The sequence below is a fragment of the Ambystoma mexicanum genome, chromosome 2p, assembly GCF_040938575.1.
Source record: "Ambystoma mexicanum isolate Mex_15411 chromosome 2p, UKY_AmexF1_1, whole genome shotgun sequence".
NCBI classification, from domain to species: domain Eukaryota; kingdom Metazoa; phylum Chordata; class Amphibia; order Caudata; family Ambystomatidae; genus Ambystoma; species Ambystoma mexicanum.
Window position 1 is genome coordinate 963,121,318 of NC_090923.1, and position 18,435 is coordinate 963,139,752.

The 18,435-nt window shown below is 45.6% G+C and overlaps 1 protein-coding gene across 1 annotated transcript in view; it reads left to right on the plus strand.

Moving 5' to 3' along the window:
• ANTXR2 (ANTXR cell adhesion molecule 2) overlaps positions 1 to 18,435 on the plus strand; it is a 491,546-nt gene that overhangs the window by 94,685 nt on the left and 378,426 nt on the right. The window contains exon 7 of the mRNA XM_069644750.1: positions 14,722 to 14,802. Within this exon, the coding sequence (XP_069500851.1) occupies positions 14,722 to 14,802 (81 nt within the window). The remainder of the gene's footprint in view (positions 1 to 14,721; positions 14,803 to 18,435) is intronic.

Consider the following 18,435-nt stretch of genomic DNA (forward strand, 5'->3'; position numbering starts at 1 on the left):
GGAAGGGCTGCTGACATGTCGAGAAGGTCAGAGTACCATCCATGCCGGTGTGATGAGGATCATCCTGCAACGGGACCGTCTGAGTTGATTGACTAGTCGAAGAAGCAACGGCAACGGGGGAACGCATACATAAACAGGCCATCCAAGGCGAATGACAATGCATCCCCCATGCTCCCCACCTGGGGAAACCTGCTGACGAACCTCCGGCACTTGGTGTTCGTCGCTGTCGCAAAGAGATCGACCTGGGGATTGCCCCATCTGCGGAACAGACGATCCACTTGGTTCTGACGAAGCTCCCATTCGTGGCACGAACGCAGCTCCCTGCTGAGAGAGTCTGCAATGGTGTTTTTCACTCCTGCTAGATGAAACGGGATGAGGAACATCCCCTGGGCGATGGCCCAGTGCCACAGTTCCGGCAATTCCTTGGAGAGCACCGGGTACCTGGTGCCCCCCTGCTTCCTGATATAAAACATTGTGGTGGTGTTGTCCGTGAAAACCCTCACCACACCTTGCCCTTGAGGGACGGAAGGAAAGACTTGAGGGCCCAAAACACAGCCTGCTGCTCCAACATGTTGATGTGCAACGTTTCTCCTCCGGTAGCCGAAGGCCTCTTGAGTGAAGACTTCCGACGTGGGCTCCCCATCCTTCCAGAGAGGCGTCCGTCGTGACCGTCACCTGGTGCGATGGTGTCTGGAAATCCGCGCTGCCCCAACAGGTGCATGCGAACCCCCCACCACCTTATTGCTCAACAGAAGCTCTCATTGAGCGGGATCCTGTCCTCGAAGCTTCCCGACACTTGAATCCAACGGTCGTCGAGGAACTCCTGTAGCGGGCGCATCCGTAGCCTGCACAGCCGGATGAGGTAGATGCATGACAACATCATGCCAAGCAGAGACTTGATGGTCCTCACTGTGGCGACCTTCAGTGCCAACAGCCGTTGCACCTTGCCCAATATGGCAGCCATCCTCTCCTCCGACGGAGACGCCAGGCACGACGTCGTGTTGAGCCGGGATCCCAGAAACAGAGCGTCCTGCGATGGAATCAAGTAGGACTTTGCATAGTTCACTGAGAACCCCATATCCATCAGCAGGCGAACAGTCCTCGCTGTGAGGTCGACAGGAATGTCCTTTGAACTGGCCCGGATGAGCCAGTCGTCCAGGTAAGAGTAGACGTGAATCCTCTACAGCTGGCACTGACTTCAATCCGAAGGGAAGGGCCTTGAATTGGTAGTGCTTCCCTTGAACCACGAAGCGTAGAAACTTTCGGTGCCCCTTGTGAATGGGGATGTGAAAGTACGCATCCTCTAAGTCCAGCGACGACAGGAAGTCCCCCTCTTCTAGTTGACTGAGCATGTGTTGAAGCGTGATCATCCGGAACTTTTGGGACTTGATGTATTTGTTTAAGCGACGGAGAGCCAGGATGGGCTTCCAACCGCCGGTCTTCTTTTTTACAAGGAAGTACCTTGAGTACAATCTGGAGCACCGGAGCCTCCTTTGGACGAGCTCTTTTGCGCCTTTCCTTAGCATGGCCCGCACCTCCAGCAGCAGCTGGGGGACGTGGTTCTCCTGACAGGCCACCACTGGTATACGGGGACACTTCCGTTGAAACTCCAGGGTGTGTCCGTGGGTGAGAGCCTCCAGCACCCAACTTTCGGTGGAGATGGTCTCCCACACGCCGACGAAGTTCGCCAGCCGGCCTCTCACTGGGATGCACAGGGGAGGGGGCCCTGACGCCCCGGCCGATTCAATCCTGCTTGTACATCCAAGGGCCACCCTGGGGACCCTGGCAATGACAATGTCCTCCTCCGGAGGCCTTGGAACGGCCCCTGTTGGTTTCCTGGGCCGAATACATCGGGAGTGCTGGCGGTAAGAGGTGGAGCCCCCACCGAAACCCTTGGACAAACCTTGGGAATTGCTGCCTGAGGGCTGAAAGGATGGCCTCCACTGTTGAAGAGTGCCCAAAGCCTGAGCCATCTCTGTGTCCGTCTTCATGGCTTGCAAAGAACAGATGGTCTCTGTTGAAGGGCATGTCCAACTCCTTCGACTGAACGTCCTAACAAAAGCTGGTGGCCTTGAGCCAGCTATGACGACAAAGGGAAACTATGTTGCCCATTTGGCGGAACCCCACGTCGGCAATGTCCATGGGCACCGTGATGGCGTGGTCCAACGCCACCTCGCCTTCCTGCAGAATTTCCAGCGCCTCTGCCCTCTTGTTGTCTGGGAGGAAGTCCAGGAGGGTAGCCATCTTGAACCACAGCTCCCGGTTGTAGCACGCTACAATGGCGAGGGCGTTGGCGACCTTGATGGTAGTCGCCACAGAATAGATGACCCACCGTCACATGGCATCTAACTTCTTTCCCTCGCTGTCCGGAGGGGTGGCTGCAGTCGAAGAAGAGTCGGCCAAGGACTTCTTTTTGGCTGCGGCTAACACCACTGAGTCCAGCGACGGTTGGGCCCGCAAGCACTTGGGCGCAGAGTCCGGCACCCTGTACTTCTTCTCAAGGTGATCCCTTTTCGCCGGGGCCATAGAAGGGTTCTTCAATAGGGACAGACCCATGTCCCAGATGTCATCATGGAGTGGGACTGAGAGGATGGTTTTTCTCTTAGCCTCACAGTGTCGATATAAGAAACCCTCCTTCTCCTCTGGGGCAAGCTCAAAAAGTACTGAGGCTCTGGAGATAATCGAATGGAACAAGCATATCTCGTCTGGCAGTGAAGATCTAGGCGGCAGCGACGGGAGGTCTCCTAATCCGCCGTCGTCGTCCGTGCCCGTTGTCGCCGTGTCAGGCGTTTCATCCCTCGGGGAGCGAGAGAATGGCGAAGGGGGTGGAGGCTGAACTGGGGTTGGCAGCTGGGAAATAGACAGCTGGGGCACCGGCTGTTCGCCCAGGCCATCGTCGCCTTGTTGCTCCTCCTCGACGGTGTCCTCGCCATCATCACCTTTGTCGCCGCCTTTGTCGGCGCGCTAGTCGTAGGGCCTATCCTACTCCTGGATGGATGGCAGGACAGTGAGTGCCTCCTCAGAGGGGATATCCGTACCTTGGAGTGCCACTGCAACTCCTCCCCATTTCTTCTCCCGAGTCTTCTCTATGGGCCAGAACGCCATCTCTCTCCTGGGAGGAAGGGCCACCCTCATCTTCGGGGTCTCACCCTGCGGAGCCGCCTCCGTCAGAGACTCTGCCACCCCCTCGACGGAAGGCCGGGCCTTCACCGGGTGGCCCTAGACCTTCACTTGATCTTCTCCGGTAGTGCAAACTTGAGCCTCTCCTTGAGCTTTCCCAGATGATCCAACCACCTCTTGGCCGAAGATCCTGAGCGTTGACTGTTGCCAGAGGCTGGAGACGTCGAACGTGCCCCGGCCGCCGAGGAGCCCGCCGCAACAGCGCTCCCGGTGACAGTGGACTCGCAGTGCTTAGCCTTCTGTTGAACCCCCATGGGAGAGGCGCCCTCAAAGGTCTTAGAAGCCCACTCAGCCTTCTCGGAACTGGGAGAGGCATGCTGCTGGGACCCACCCTGAGCAGGGGCCTTGGCCTGTAGCCACTCGTTCAGTTGCCTGTGTTAATCCTTCATCGTGCACGAGTACATCTCCTGGCAGAACACACAATCTTCCTCCTTGTGCGCAGGATACAGGCAGTAAAGACATTCGGAATGCTTGTCGTCCGAGAAGACATTCCGCGAGCCGCAGCTGGAGCAGATCCTGAACAGGGGAGCTGAATCCTTCTTCTCCTCTGACATGGTCCACGCGGCGTAGGCCTGAGAATCTTCTGGAAGCCTCCACGGAGAAACTCGACGAAATTCGGCCTTGAGGGGCGCTGAGAAATCCGACAATAGGTCCCTGTTAATCGGATGGGTTGATCGATGGAGCACGAGGCCTGACTGACTGAAAAATAGAGTAATACTCTTCCAAAAAAATGATAAACACAGTAAAAGCTCGAGAGCTAAACACGAGGACTCCCAACACTTCAACGTGCGGTAAAAATCTGAAGATGGTTGCCAGAGGAGGGGTTTGGGTAGGGGGCGTCATTGTCTGGGGGCCGTATGACCCAGAGCTCAGTGATTGGTTATTAGGAGAAAGACAGTTCAGAAATTAAACTGAAACTGATTTTTTCTTTACCGAGGATTCCCAGCCTGACGACGGGGAATATTCATGAGCATGTGAATCCATGCCAGACCCCATGCTGGAGAAATGTTCATAACACATGCCTCACGGAAGTCACCATTTGCAGACCGCTATGTGACTCTACCCGCTTCTCCAAAGAATGGATTGATTACATCTCAAACCTTCAAACCACTTTTAACATGACCCCCATTTTCGCAGACTTTAACGTTTGTTTGGATTGTTATACTAGCAAACTGTCCAACAACGTTTTTCTACTGGTGGCAACTCTCTGTCCTTAAACATCTGTCCCATGTGCTCCTTTCTGACATTCAAGTCAACCCTCTACCCTTTCCATCTTCTTCTTCACTCAAGACTAGAAAGACATGAACAGCTCTGTGCGCCTATGCCGCCTGCTGGTAGTGGACCATCCTGGTCATAGCCATGAAGCAAGTAGCCACTGCAATCTTCGCTGAGCCTTATAAGGCCTGTACGAACTGCACTGTCCCCACATATGTCTTACTCTCTGACAGGTACACAGAAGATAAACAAAAACATACATGACACCTGAGAGGGTACTACATGACCATAAAGTATTAAAAAAAACGTTCACACATAACCACAATGTACAGGCCACGAACTGATACACAGAACTAATACAGAACTGAAATCTCCTTTCGATGCATGTTCGGACCTGGGGCATCACAAGAACTGGCTGATAACCTGACCACCTTCGTTGAAGAGAAGATCCAATCAAACACGGCTGAGCAGGCGAGATCTTGAACCCTTCCTGGAGTGGAACTTAAAACCAATACCTCCTTCTCTAGCTTTAAGCAAGTTTGCCAGAAAGAAGTTAAGATGATAACAAAATTAAAGTCTCTCTGAGCAAGTTTCCCCATGTCCTGCCATCACCATCAAAGACAATCCTTGTCCCTTCTAACCGGGCTTCGACTTTAACATTGGTATATAGCTCTTTGTTTTTTTTTTTAAGCCAATAGCACTTAGCCCCTGTTCCCTGTTGGTCAAGACAGTTTATAAACTAGAGACAAATCCCAGTGAACATGTACACATGCTCAGAGAATTACTCCAGTTGCTGACTTGTTTCACCTGGATTACGCAAAGGCCTATGTTTGGGGCTTCGTCCTTAATTATTTAAAGTTTGCAGCTTCTGTGACATGCTTCTCCCGGGCTTGTGATACATCTCTGTGACAGAGACCCTACATCCAATGGAGCGACACATTTTCATAGGCCCCCAATCTAAAGGTGAAACGAGTTAATACCACATGCAGGGATATGATGCAGTCTCTGCATTCCGGCCAGAGTTCTGACGTCCTCTAAGGCATTCCTCGCACGAGGTCTATCTATGTGTAGGACTCGGACACCTAAGTGTTTGATGAACTTGTAAGCATTTTTTCAAGAAATGAGCATGGTTCTTTCTACTTGACATGGAGCCTTCTTCTGATTACATTTTTATACATCAATGCATGAAGCCTATGGGCCATGTTTGCCATGTGTAAAACGAAACCCTCTGTGCATGGTAGCAGGCTGTGGCCTGCGTTTCCCATGCATGCCATGATGGAGGTCAACTGTGAAGTGTGTGCTTATTGGGAGAATTAAGGTTGCAACTGTACTTCAATCCTAAAGTTGTGGACTAATGTTTTATGTTGGAACTGTAATGGCCCCTTAACTGAAGATTGTTCCTGACTGGCTTTATATGTAAAAAAAAAAGAGTTCTAGATGGAGCTACAAACTATAAAATATTGCTAAATATCGGCATTGAGATGCCGCTATAAATGCCATTGGTAAAACAAACTTGTGAAATACTGACATTTAGGCATCAATGAAAATAAAAAAAGAATGAGAAATGACCCCATTTTCTGGAGTAAAAAAAGTGTAAATTACTTGTGCGTTTTTTCGACTTGTTTTTCCTTTTAATAATGTGGGGGAGACCCCACCCTTACCCACCACCACTCCCGTTTCCCCCAACCTTAACATATACCGTTACCCCACCTACTTTTTTAATTAAAAAGCACAACCATTTTTACAGAATTCAGACAAAGAAACCTGCGAATTTCTCCTTCGTTATTTTTGCATTCGGTTATTTTTACCGCTACCTCAATGGAATGGGTGGTCAGCCAAATAAAATTCACAGTTCAATCGTAACGGACTATTGTAGGTGGTACATAATTATGAACAGGATATTTTGCATTGTGGTATTTTATTTAGATCTTATGTTTTTATGTAACCATTGACCATTTTATCACTTATATTAGTTTATTATGTGATTTTTGAGTTGACATGGCAATGTGTGAGTTTTTACTATGTATATTGTTTTGTTAATGAAATTGTTAAAATATTCTTTATACGTCATGAAGCCATAAAAGAGTATCATATAAATACATATACATTGAAACAGCATAAAAAGAAAAATATAATATTTAATATTAATAACATGTATTTCAACAAAAAAAAAACACATTCATATAAAAAATCAGTACACATTTGTAAGCGTTAGGCTGGTCGATGGAATTTGCATATTACAACATCAACCCCAATGCAATTAGAAGCATCATTAAAAGTCACTCGCAACCCCTTACAGAAAGGAATATTCAATGTAACTAAAAGTCAAACAGAAATAAATACTATTATCAACACGGGGCGAGATGACTCGCAACCCATCAGATGCTTTAGAATAAATCTAATTCAAGGGGAAGAAATAATCATATCTGTGGATAGAGTTTGTTATTCAATTTAAGCCACAGTTAAAAAAAGCTAAGCACAATAAGTCGGTTATACGCACTGATACTACATCATCTCTTGGGTCTTTTAAATCAAGTCCGGGAAATAATTGTAGCCACTGACATGACAACATGCGGTTCTTGGGTGGAAGTCAAATAGCTCATTGCATCAGTTGTGGTCGTTACACTGGCCGCCCTCAGGATACGCTTGTGAAAGCTCATAATCTTACCTAAAACTAGTGCAAGCTTTGTCAATTTGAGAAGACCAAACCCCGTTCTCATTACATCCGACCCACAAATTAGCATAACATTTTACTTGCTCAAGCACAGTACCTTCAACGCTATTATCTGTTGTGGTTTGGCAAGCTTGGGTCTGAATCCCAAAGATTTTATTTTCCCTACATTGAGAGTTATTTGATGCTCACCACCCTTTTTGTCGGAGGAAGCCAAAGTCACCTTAACCCCCTGAGGGGAGTTGGCTAATAAAACAGTGTTGTCTGCAAAGAAGAGTGCCAGTAGTTTATCTGCGCCCAGTTTGGGGGGGGATCCAAACATTCCTCAACCAGTGTCCTGATCACTTCGTCAATAAAGACACTAAACAATGAAGGTTAATGACATTGTGTTGTATTGATGTTTTTATGGGAAGTTTATCTTTTTCGAAATACAGTTGTGTGTAACTATAACTATGCAAAAGAAAAAGGTGATGGCTGGAAGGTATTGAATGTATCATAACCACTGGCACTCCCTGGACAATCCTCCAGACCATCAATTATCAGCCTGCCAAGCCATTTACTGAAGGGGGAAAGACCATATGCAAATCAAGCTTGCTCCCACCCCAAAAGGGGCAGTCCAGCCTGAACTTCTAGATCACATCCCTTCTGCACCTGCATGAGACCACAAGCATCCCCAGACAAGTTTTGGTCAAGTTGGGCGTCATCAGTAAGAAGTAGCTTGAATCTCTAGGCCCAGCAAGCGCGGGACTCATGTCTGGACATACCCATCTCATTCATGGTCACTTAAGCAAAACAAAAAGGCGATGGCTGGAAGGTTTGGAATTAATCATAACCAAAGGCACAGCTCTGGGCAACCCTCCAGACCATTGTTTTTCAGTCTGCCAAACCACTGGAAAAGGGGAAACACCATATGTAAATCAGTCTTGGTCCCACCCCAAAAAACATGTTTGGGGATGCTTCCGGTCTCGTGCAGAAGGAATGTGACCTAGCAGTTTGGGCTCGGCTGCCCCTTTTGGGGGGTTGTGGGGGGACCAAGCACGATTTGCAAATGGTCTTTCCCCTTTTGTAATGGCTTGGCAGGCAAAGAACGATGGTCTGGAGGATTTCCCAGAGCAATGCCAGAGGTTAAGATTAATTCTATACCTTCAGCCATAACCTTTTATATTTTGCGAACTATAATTATGAAAATACATTTCTGCTGGGGGATGACTTAAAGTTGAAGAGAAGTTTTTGATTTGGTTATAAAGTACAATCTTCATACCCCCAAAACCCGTTCCAATGTACATGAAATTAGAAACCAAAAAGCACACAAACATAATAAAAAAAGAATTCCAGCAGCTGGGGTGCTTTTCAACCAAGCCCACGTTTCCATGTGTGTTGATCATGATCACTCTATTTACCAAGCGGCGGTTTGCCATTAACTGGAAAGTACCCGTAGACCTGTTTACCGAATCACTTATCAGCAGCAGAGCTTGTGCACTTTGAGGTACAAACTCCACCAGTGGATGAAAGCATGGCCTGTCGTCCTCATGGGCGAGAATGCAGGGTGTGGGGTTCCCTGGGATTCCACAAGTTCCGTGGCTCTGGAGAGGCGCGGGGGAACAGCTTTAGTGCTAGATATGTTAAGCCATCACGAAGGGTGCTTTAGATATTCCCGACTGTAGGGGAGTGGGGAGGGTGGGGGCAAAGTTTCAAATTACGATTTGATAATCAGACAATCCATTTTACAACGATTTTGCACACAGAACAAACCCTACATCATTTGTCATTTTCGAATATGTCCAAAATGTACGAAATGCTGCATCAAAAGTGCGCATCTGATATTTTACCCCGACTAATTAGAATTAGCCTGAAGGACAAATAAACGGCTTGTCTGACAGTCGATGGCCATAGGGCCAAGCTCCACACCATGCAAAATAAGCAACTATATGGCATATTTTAATAAGCCTACATGCTGAAAAATTTGCAGATTCGTGTACATTTACATTTTTTGCCACAAACGTTGAAGTCAATGTATCCTGGGGGTCTGAAATGAGTCATTGTGAACGTTATCCTGAAGCAATTAGGCATTCACAAATATTGTGATTACATGACTAAAGGGGTGTCTCCTACCAAATATCAACCAAACAGGACTATTGGCAAAGCCAATTTGTCTGGTTTCATAAATGTAGGTTATCGTGGTCTGCGATGCAGGACAGGCTTTATAAACAGCGCAACAAAAATACCAATAGCAATGTAGTGCAACACAAAAGTGAAAGAAATATCAATGTTCCAAGCAGCAGGGAGAAAAAGAACATGCTTTTATAATCATCATTTAAAAATCTATCCACAACTGAGACAGCTCCACCTACAGCTACAAAATGGGTGCTACTATAACAGAACTTTGTCCAGGATGCACTTGTTCTCTGTCACAGAGTGGCTGACTGGCACGAGTGCCAATCTGTAGTACGGATCTTCAAGAGCTCTGGCATAGAGCAGGAGATCGCTTTCCAGGCCTTTTAAAAAGAAATCTTATAAGAAGCCCCAACACACCTCTCCCACTCACTTTTCTTTGGTTAGTAGCGGATCACCTTCCAAATCCCTGGTACTTGTTTTCAGATTTGGCTTGCTGGTGAGGGAGGACTTCCTGTTTGATGTGCCGAGGCACAGCTGGCAGGCAGACGTCTACCCATCTTTCAGGCGGCAGTAGAATGATCAGCGTCATTTGACACGTGATAATGAACCACATGTTGCTTACTGAGTAATCCAAAACAAAGACGGCAAGAAATCCATCCAACAGGAAAAGGCCGAGAATATAAACCAGAACAATGGACAACCTGAGGTCTGCACAGCAACAAAACCGACAAATATATAGTCCTGCTACCCTCACTTTCCCGCTGAAACCCCAAAACTCCTCAACTCCCTCTGGGAAGTCATCATTGTGATAAGACTCCTCACTTTTGGTGGTCATCCTCTCCACAACTGAAGGCCTCTTTCTTGAACCACATTCTTTCATATCCTTTGCAATTTATATTCAAAGTCTGTTTTAGCCGTAACTATCTGTGTCTTGGCTTCAAAAGCAACATCCATTGGACCAAATACAGCATCTGGGGCCTGGTCGATTCACTGCTTTCCACAGTAGCCTTGACATAATCCTGAAAGCCACAAACCTGTCCTCTTGCCACTCAGACAGGATCAGATGTTCTTTGCCTGGGATAACCATTACTACTGTACTTCCTACCAGTTACGGATTATGTACCACCTGCTGGTGATTTGCTGGAGACGCTTCACTAGAAAACCTGAGAGTCAAAAACATCAACACTTCTGCCACCAAATTTACCACATTCTGGCACTCATTTAGTTGAAACTCCAGATCCATCAGGATCTTCGTATTGTCCATGTGCATCCGATACTGGCGATCGTCCTCTATCATCATGCTGATCAGTGAGGATATGCTTGCATCGAATAAGAGTGGTGAGAGGGAGGAGTCTCACCATTTTAAAAACGATGGTGCTGGTAGAAAAAGATACAAAGAATTGGTGGAGTAAAAAGCACTGCATGGATTCCTAAAATGTTAAAAACAAACCTGACAAGTCCCATTTGCCAGCTATTTTACGGGCGCCTTTTTATTATTTTTTATGCCGGCATAAGAATTTAACTGGAATCGAAAGACTTGCCAGATTTTAATCTTGCTTTTTGGTTATATTCCTCTGTAAGAAATGTTTAACAGACCTAGACTATCACACAGGAATAATTCCCGTCAAAGAAATATTACAGGTCATCCTTTGATGTACAACCATCTATATTTAGCTATGACCTCCAATGCTGCAAAGAACAACAAAGTGCATAAATACTGCTGCCTAATCAGACCTCTCAGATCAGACCGCCTTGATCAAAAAGGTCAGTGTTTGCCTTTTTCTTGCCCATGCATCTTCAGTACAGAATCCTTCGGGTGTTCATTACATGTCTCTTTCAAAGTAGTAATGTGCCATGTGTAGATGGGCCTTTATGACAACGTGCTGAAAGGCCTATTTCCCTGAAGGTTTGTAGGGCCAGAGCAAAGCCAGTCATATCGCTTACAGCTCGCCGAAGTAGTCTTTCTCCATTATATTCCACGCGTTTCTCTCCTCATTTCTCCTGCGAGCATAGCCAATATCCCCCACTGCCATCCTATGGCAACAAGCCTGCCTCACATACCAACAATTTCCAGTGTTGAACTTCATGTAGACAGATTCATGAATAATTCTAAACTGAACTGTGTTCATGTGCCACCCTCTGAAAAGGAATGGAGTGTTTAGAGCAGGGGTCCGCAACTTGTGGCTTTCCAGATGTTTTGGACATCAACTGCCATGATCCAGCACCATTGGCTATGCTGATTAGTGCTGGTGGGTGTTGTAGACCAAAACATCTGGGGAACCAGCGGTTACAGACCCTTAGTTTAGAGCTATGGCATGTTTGCGTCGTGTGTGACACATTTAAGTTACAAAGATGCAGCATAACATGGAGCAGTGCTTCAGGCCTCCAAAAATAACATGGACATCTTAACAATGATTGGTGTAGAGTGCCAGTCCCGAGCAACTACCTTGCATCACCTTCTTCTGCAGACAGCAAATTGATTGCAAAGCTCACGCAACACACGCCTGAAATTAATTCACCTTTAAGCATTCACTCCTGGTCAGGACAAGGGTGAGGGTTCTATGTGTTAATTCCGCCGCAAAAATATTGGGCCTCATTACGAGTCCGGCGGTAACCGCGGCGATAAAACCGCCTGGTTACCGCTGGACTCGTATTACCATTCCGCCTCCGTGATTCCCGGAATTACCGGGGCATTACAACCCCGGTTTTCCGGGAATCACGGAGGCGGAATGGTGTTAATCCCCATTCCCATCGAGTCCTATAGGACTCGATGGGAATGGGGATCATGGAAACACCGGCAGCATCTCGTAATGCTGCTGGTGTTTCCTCGTCCGCCTGCAGGCGGGCGTTGTTAAACCCGCCAGGTCAGACCTGGTGGGAACATCACCTCCCGCCTGCAGGAATTGTGATCGCCCGGCATGGAAACATGGTTTACAGCCACCGTTGTTTCCATACCGGGCGATTTGTAATGAGGCCCATTGCAATGCAAAAATATCGCAATATTTTTGCGGTGAAATTCACATATGGACCCTGTGGGGGACACCCCCACATCACCCGCATCATTTTTTTAATGTGCGGGGGACATCCCCGCAAAACCTGCTCCCGCATAATATCCCCCCCAAAAATATCGCCTATGGCGAACCAAACGGCCATATCTTCGGCAAAATTTTTGGTGGGGATATTATGTAGTGCTATCAAGGGTGAGTGGACAGGAATATGACCATTTACCGAATTAAGTCCTAATTCCTTTGAGGTCATTGAGTTTAAAGGCAAGCATTTCCCGTGTTCAGACCTGACTATTGGCCTGATTACAAGTTTGGGACTAATGGTAAAACATGCAGTATTTGGTAATACTTTATACATAAAGTGATCAAGATCAATAGTATTAGACATATATAAATTAATGTCTCCATCTGTTTTCTTTTGACAATAACTATCATCTCATTTTATTAAAATTAAAACCAATACAAAATACCAATTCATAAATATGTCCAAAATACACTCAATATTACCAGACACTGCAATTCATTCTTCTGAATACATGTGTATCTAGCAAGTGATACACATGCATCTCTTTTCCCACACACACCTTCCAGATAACAATATCCTATCCAGTCAATTGACCCGGATAACACACTATAAATACCACTACACAGTAAACAACCACCTAACTCTAATGACCTGAATGCGCCTATTTCTTTTGACTCCCCGTCGACATGTGTTTCAGCCTGTTCTTGTTAGACGAACACTAGGCTAAATGCTGCTCCGGCCTTCTTCAGGACATGAATGGCATCTGAATGTGTACCACTGCGACTACACTTCAGTATTTAGGGTGGCTATAACAAAAACGAATTCTGCTACGTTATGGGTTCTGTCTGTACTGTATTATTGTACTCTATCATTCCAATAATAGAGTACAGACAGAACCCATAACACATAGCAGAATGTTGGTCTTGATCACATTATGTATAAAATGTTATGAGATCCTGGAAGATCAAGACCTGATCAGGTACCCTAGTTTAGTATGGATGATGTATTTGGTAATACTGAATGCTTAACCACTCCGATAAATTCTGAGTTTCAGTCTAGAAACTCTTCAATTGCACTTCCTTTTGTCCTTTTGTGTGGCGGTAAGCACATCCACAACAAACATTAACAAATGTGACATTACCACATGCAGTGGACCTTTCCTCATAGAGTCCGATGGGTCCCCAAAATGGGGAATAAGTGAAGCGTCCACATGATTCAGAACCACGCGGACCCTTCAAAGTATTGCGCGCTTACTAAATTTGGTAATGGCAATACCATTTGGCAATCTTTCCATAAGAAATACTGCCAATTTCGTAATCAGGCCTTTCTATCATTGGCCAGTGAAGCCCTAGAAACAGTAAGCAGAGCACAAGTGGAGAAGTGTGGCAGGAAGAAATAATCTAATCGAATCTCTTTCCAATATGTTAAGCCCCTGGAAATGCCCAAAAACATGTGTATTGATTTGCTGAAGTATGTATTGTTTACATAATTTCCATATCAGAGTCTAGTCGTGTGACATCAAACAGTCCTACCACAAAAATATACCTACAAAGCTATCTGTAAATAATGAAATGAGCCCAAATTGAAAGGCTATGGGGATCTCTATCAGAAATAGAGGACTGAGAATTCCATTTAAGAAAAAACAAAATCAAGGGATTAATAAATTGTGCATAAAGCAGGAGTGTGCGACCTTTGGCTCTCCAGATATTTTGGACGAAAATCCTCATTAGCCCTAGCCAGCATAGTCAGTGGTGAGGGATCATAGTAGTTGTAGGCCCAAACATTTGGATAGCTAAAAGGTGCATAGCCCTGTGCTGGACTGCATGTCGGATGATCAGCTCCACATGGCAATGAGTATACCTAGAAATAAGGTCCTGGGATGTGAACAAAAACATGGTAAAGTTTGTTTCCCCTTGGTGGTCGCCCACAATCTCCAGAGGGTAGTCCTGCCCACGATTGTAAACCGAAACCTGCAACACACCATTCACAAAAAAGGAAAGGCTAGGACTAAGCCCAGTAACAAAACCACATGCAAACCAAGCCAAAGACGCCAAGCCAACATAGTATAGTTTAAAGAATCATATTAAATTCGAAACAGGACACTACTCATATGGTGAAGCGGTGTAAACTCCATAATCCAAAAATGGCAAGTCGCCGCAGAGTTCTTTGAACTTATAAAGGCACTTGATATAGTCACATAGCTTTCTAGTCACTACTTTCTGATTATGCATAGGGTTTCAGGCATATTCTCCAACATATTGCATTGCCCAGAGCGATTAAGGATACATATGTATCCAGGAATGGTAAGACTGTTGTAGAAGTTCAATGTACTGTTTTGTAAAACTGAGGTATCCACAGAGTTTCGCTCGCACACAGACGAGGCACATTTCCCTATTTTGCTCATGTTGCCCCGTGCCATGCAGAGACAGGATGGGGAATGAACACATTGAATTGGAGGTTGGACTTCAACAATTTTACCTGGATGCCCACCTGGTTTCTCTTTTGTGCAGCTTGAGACAATTGCAGATTCAAGAGAGCAAGTGTTCCCCGTTGAAGGAGGATTCCAAGCACTGAAAGGGATCATCAACTCTGTGAGTACAGCACTTAGTGTGGATTAACCTATTAAATGCCATCTTAATGTATTTGCCATTTTTTGTTTTGTTCTTGTCTTCATAAACGTCAAATCGTGCGCATCTTTTTGTGGCTGCCTCAACTTAGCATACATAACCGTTTAAGAGTTGTATTTCCCGAAGTCAGTGACTCCCAAATGAAAATACTTGAACACAAAATAAATAATAATAATCAAAAGAATCCACTGGTGGTGCACTAGTGAAAATCTAATCAGTTGTGGGAATAGAAGAATACATAATTTGCCTTCACCTGACCCCAGGGTCCACTGTCTTTTTTATTGTTGTCTTTTTAATCTACTGTACCAATACATAGGGCCTCATTACGAGGAGGGCGGTAAGGGGTTAACAACGCCGGTAAAGGTGCCGTAGCCGTTAACCCCTTACCGCCCTATTACGAGGTCTGCTGGCGACCAGCTCAGGACGACTGGTTTTTCCAGATGTCCTTAGCGGGTCCCGCGATCGGCCCAGCATGCTAACAACAGGCCTGTCATTAACGGGCCCGTTGTTGGCATGCTCCCCATTCCCATTGAGCCCTATGGGGGCTCAAATGGGAATGCGGAGGGGCCAGGCCCGGGTTCCCTGAATGGGGAAATACTGGGCCCTCCAAGGTCGGAATGGCCCGGTATTTCCCCATTCAGGGAACCCAGACCCGAGTTTGGAGATAGCAGGGCATGGCTACCTCCAAACTCGTAATGAAGCCCATAGTCAAGTAAAGATTCCAAAATCAGCTTTCTAAATCCAGAAGAGTTAAAATATGGTAGATTGCCTGCTCGCTGCAATATTGTCCGGATTCTTTCTCCATCATTGGTTGATTACACAATGCAAGGAACTCATAAGGATTCAATCATCCACATCTTTCTCACATAGTTAGAATCCACTACTACATACGTTGTCTTAATACGCATCATAATTATTTCATCCATTCTCTTCCTTTGGGATATTTATATGTCCTAAGAAATTGGACTTTGGTTGCCCTTAGCAGGTATACACACACACACACCAGAGGTGCCATTGGGAATTGGCTTAGGCATGGTAGTCTGCAGCCCCATATGACCTCTGTGCACGAGTTCAGACAAGTTCCTAGCTCAGAAGCCCCTAGGGAATCCTCTCCCCTTTAAGCAAGGTGTAACACTAGCTTGGAAGAGGTTCCTGTTGTGGGGATATTTCCTGGCACGCTGGAGACTGTTACTTAGGTGCGCCATTGACAGGAGCCTATGCGGAAATTCTCCTCACCAAGGTACTTTGGCAGGAAGTCAATGGAGAGAAAGTGCATAGCAATGGTGACTTGATTCCTTCATTGTACCTCAAGGTGCTAAAGTGGCTGGGTAGTAGGAGATGCCACTTTGGCTCACCTGGTAAAAGCTACAGGTCTTCCCACCACCCCCACGCTCTTACATCACAGGGCCTGGCTGAGGCACAGTGATGAATGCAGTCCCAATGGCTTTGCACCAAACCGGTGCTCAGGTTTTCATTATCCAAGACCACCTACAGGAAAATTAAAGACTCATGGCTATGATTGTTCATTCTGCCGAATATATGCTACAGTCCTTGGCCCCAGAAATAGGCCTCTTGAGTATTTGACTGCATGAATGCTGTGCCCTATATGACTGCATGTAAACTTTGTCATCAAAATTGGGCTTCCCTGATGCAGATGGAGACTTGTCGCCTGGTCTGTTGCACTTCTCTATTGGTTCATGCGAGTACCAGGCCCGAAGCTGGACACAGTTAATTGACCAAAATGTACATTCAGACATACACATGATCTAACCTCCAAGCAAAGGTCATATGCATACTGCAGTTCAATTCCGGTTCAACTTTGCTCTACTTTATATGTCTTGGTGGCATACCGGAAAATAAGGTTAGAGAAAAGAAGCAGAAGAACATTGAATGCTCTCCTTGAGAAAGCACGCAGAGTGGTTGTTCATTATCAATTTGTGCATTAGCAACCCCAGTCAAGTAAACCTCGCCCATTTTAGTACATTTGCAAATATTTGTTGTTTTGCTCCTCTCCTGAGGTGAGATACTGAGAAAAATGTTGGTTTTGAGGTAGGGAGAGCACACGCAATTGCCATTTATAATTTCTCGATGCTCTCTGGGATGTTCTTAGTTCCCAGTTATTCAGCTGCTTCTTAGCAGGAAAATCCCCTGTTGAAATGAAGCGTGATATATAGGTGCATGGACACAACTTCTCTTCCTCGGATGATTGTGATTTCTTCGGAAATATTTCTCCTAATGGAGACTTCACTGAATCCATTCACCGAAAAACAAAATCTACTTTGTTTTGTAATGCAGGGGGAGACCTGCCCCCCATCACCCCTCCCTTGCCTAACTTAAACCCTTACCCCACATCCCACCTATAATGCATTACACATATACCATTTCCCCTACCATTTTCGGTGAAATAAATTCGGTGAAATGGTATTTGAAGAAATCTACAGTAACGCTCTTCCTCCGTGTTGGCTGCTGCTTTCCATTCAATCCCCTTGCTTGACATTCTGCTTTGCCTTTCTTACTTTTATGTATTTTCTCTCTCCAAGTACCTTTTGTCATAGAGTTCTGTGTCTTATGTTATGTTATGTTACTTGGCATTTATATAGCGCCTTATGTATCATTGGTATGACCTCAAAGTGCTGGTAGGTTGAACACCCTCTGGAACCGCAGTTCAGGTCAGCAGAGAGAGAGTGTTTTATGGTGCGTGGGTGCACCGGGTATGTGTGCAGCTGGTGTTGTTGTTGCATGATAGCTGCTTCTTAGCGGTAGGTGTGGTGCTGAGGAAATCAGTTGGATGTGTTCAGTCTGGAGGGTGGACACCAGACTGAGTTCTGGCTGCGTTAGGCCTGAGGAGACGCCTAAACTGGTATGTGCTCAACTAGCTGTGTTTTATTAGGATGATGAGGTGTTCGTGGGGTCATGTTTGTATGAGAACAGCTAGGCCGAATGTGTGTTGCTATTAGTGACATCACCACTTTCTTGCGTTGCTGGAAATGAGCACGTGCCCCTGCATCATTTGCAATGCAGATCACAGACCTATTAGCCTTTCTGACTTAATTCATTTCCTCACTTTTTTCTTGAGTGCATTTTCCTTAATTTACTTAAAATTAAAAGCATATATTCCTCGAGTATTTTTCACTGAGGTTTCTTGTTTTAATTTACCTTATTTTTTGTATGACTTTTTATGTTTTTGGGCATTTGAAACAACATAATAAAACAACTGCACTGATCTTAAAAGTAGTGTCTCTTTTCAATTGGCCAAATCCTTACTCTCATATCATAGTCCTTAAAACAGGGTTTCTCCTATTGTCCCTTCCCTACAACATCCCGTCATGCCATGAATCCATTTAGCAAAGCTCTTAAATGGTGGGGAACTACAATCGCTCCTCCATCCCCTCAACGCCCCTGACACTAAATCTGAACGCAACCATGTTTAATGTAATATTTTAGAGCTATGGCACTCACTCTATGGAAATAATAACCGAGGAAAATAATAATGAGGAAAAAACTATGAATTTACTACACAAGCAAAATACACAGGCCATTTATTAGATAGTTGCAGTAGATTTACGCATCCTATTCAACTAAGCACACACCAACACC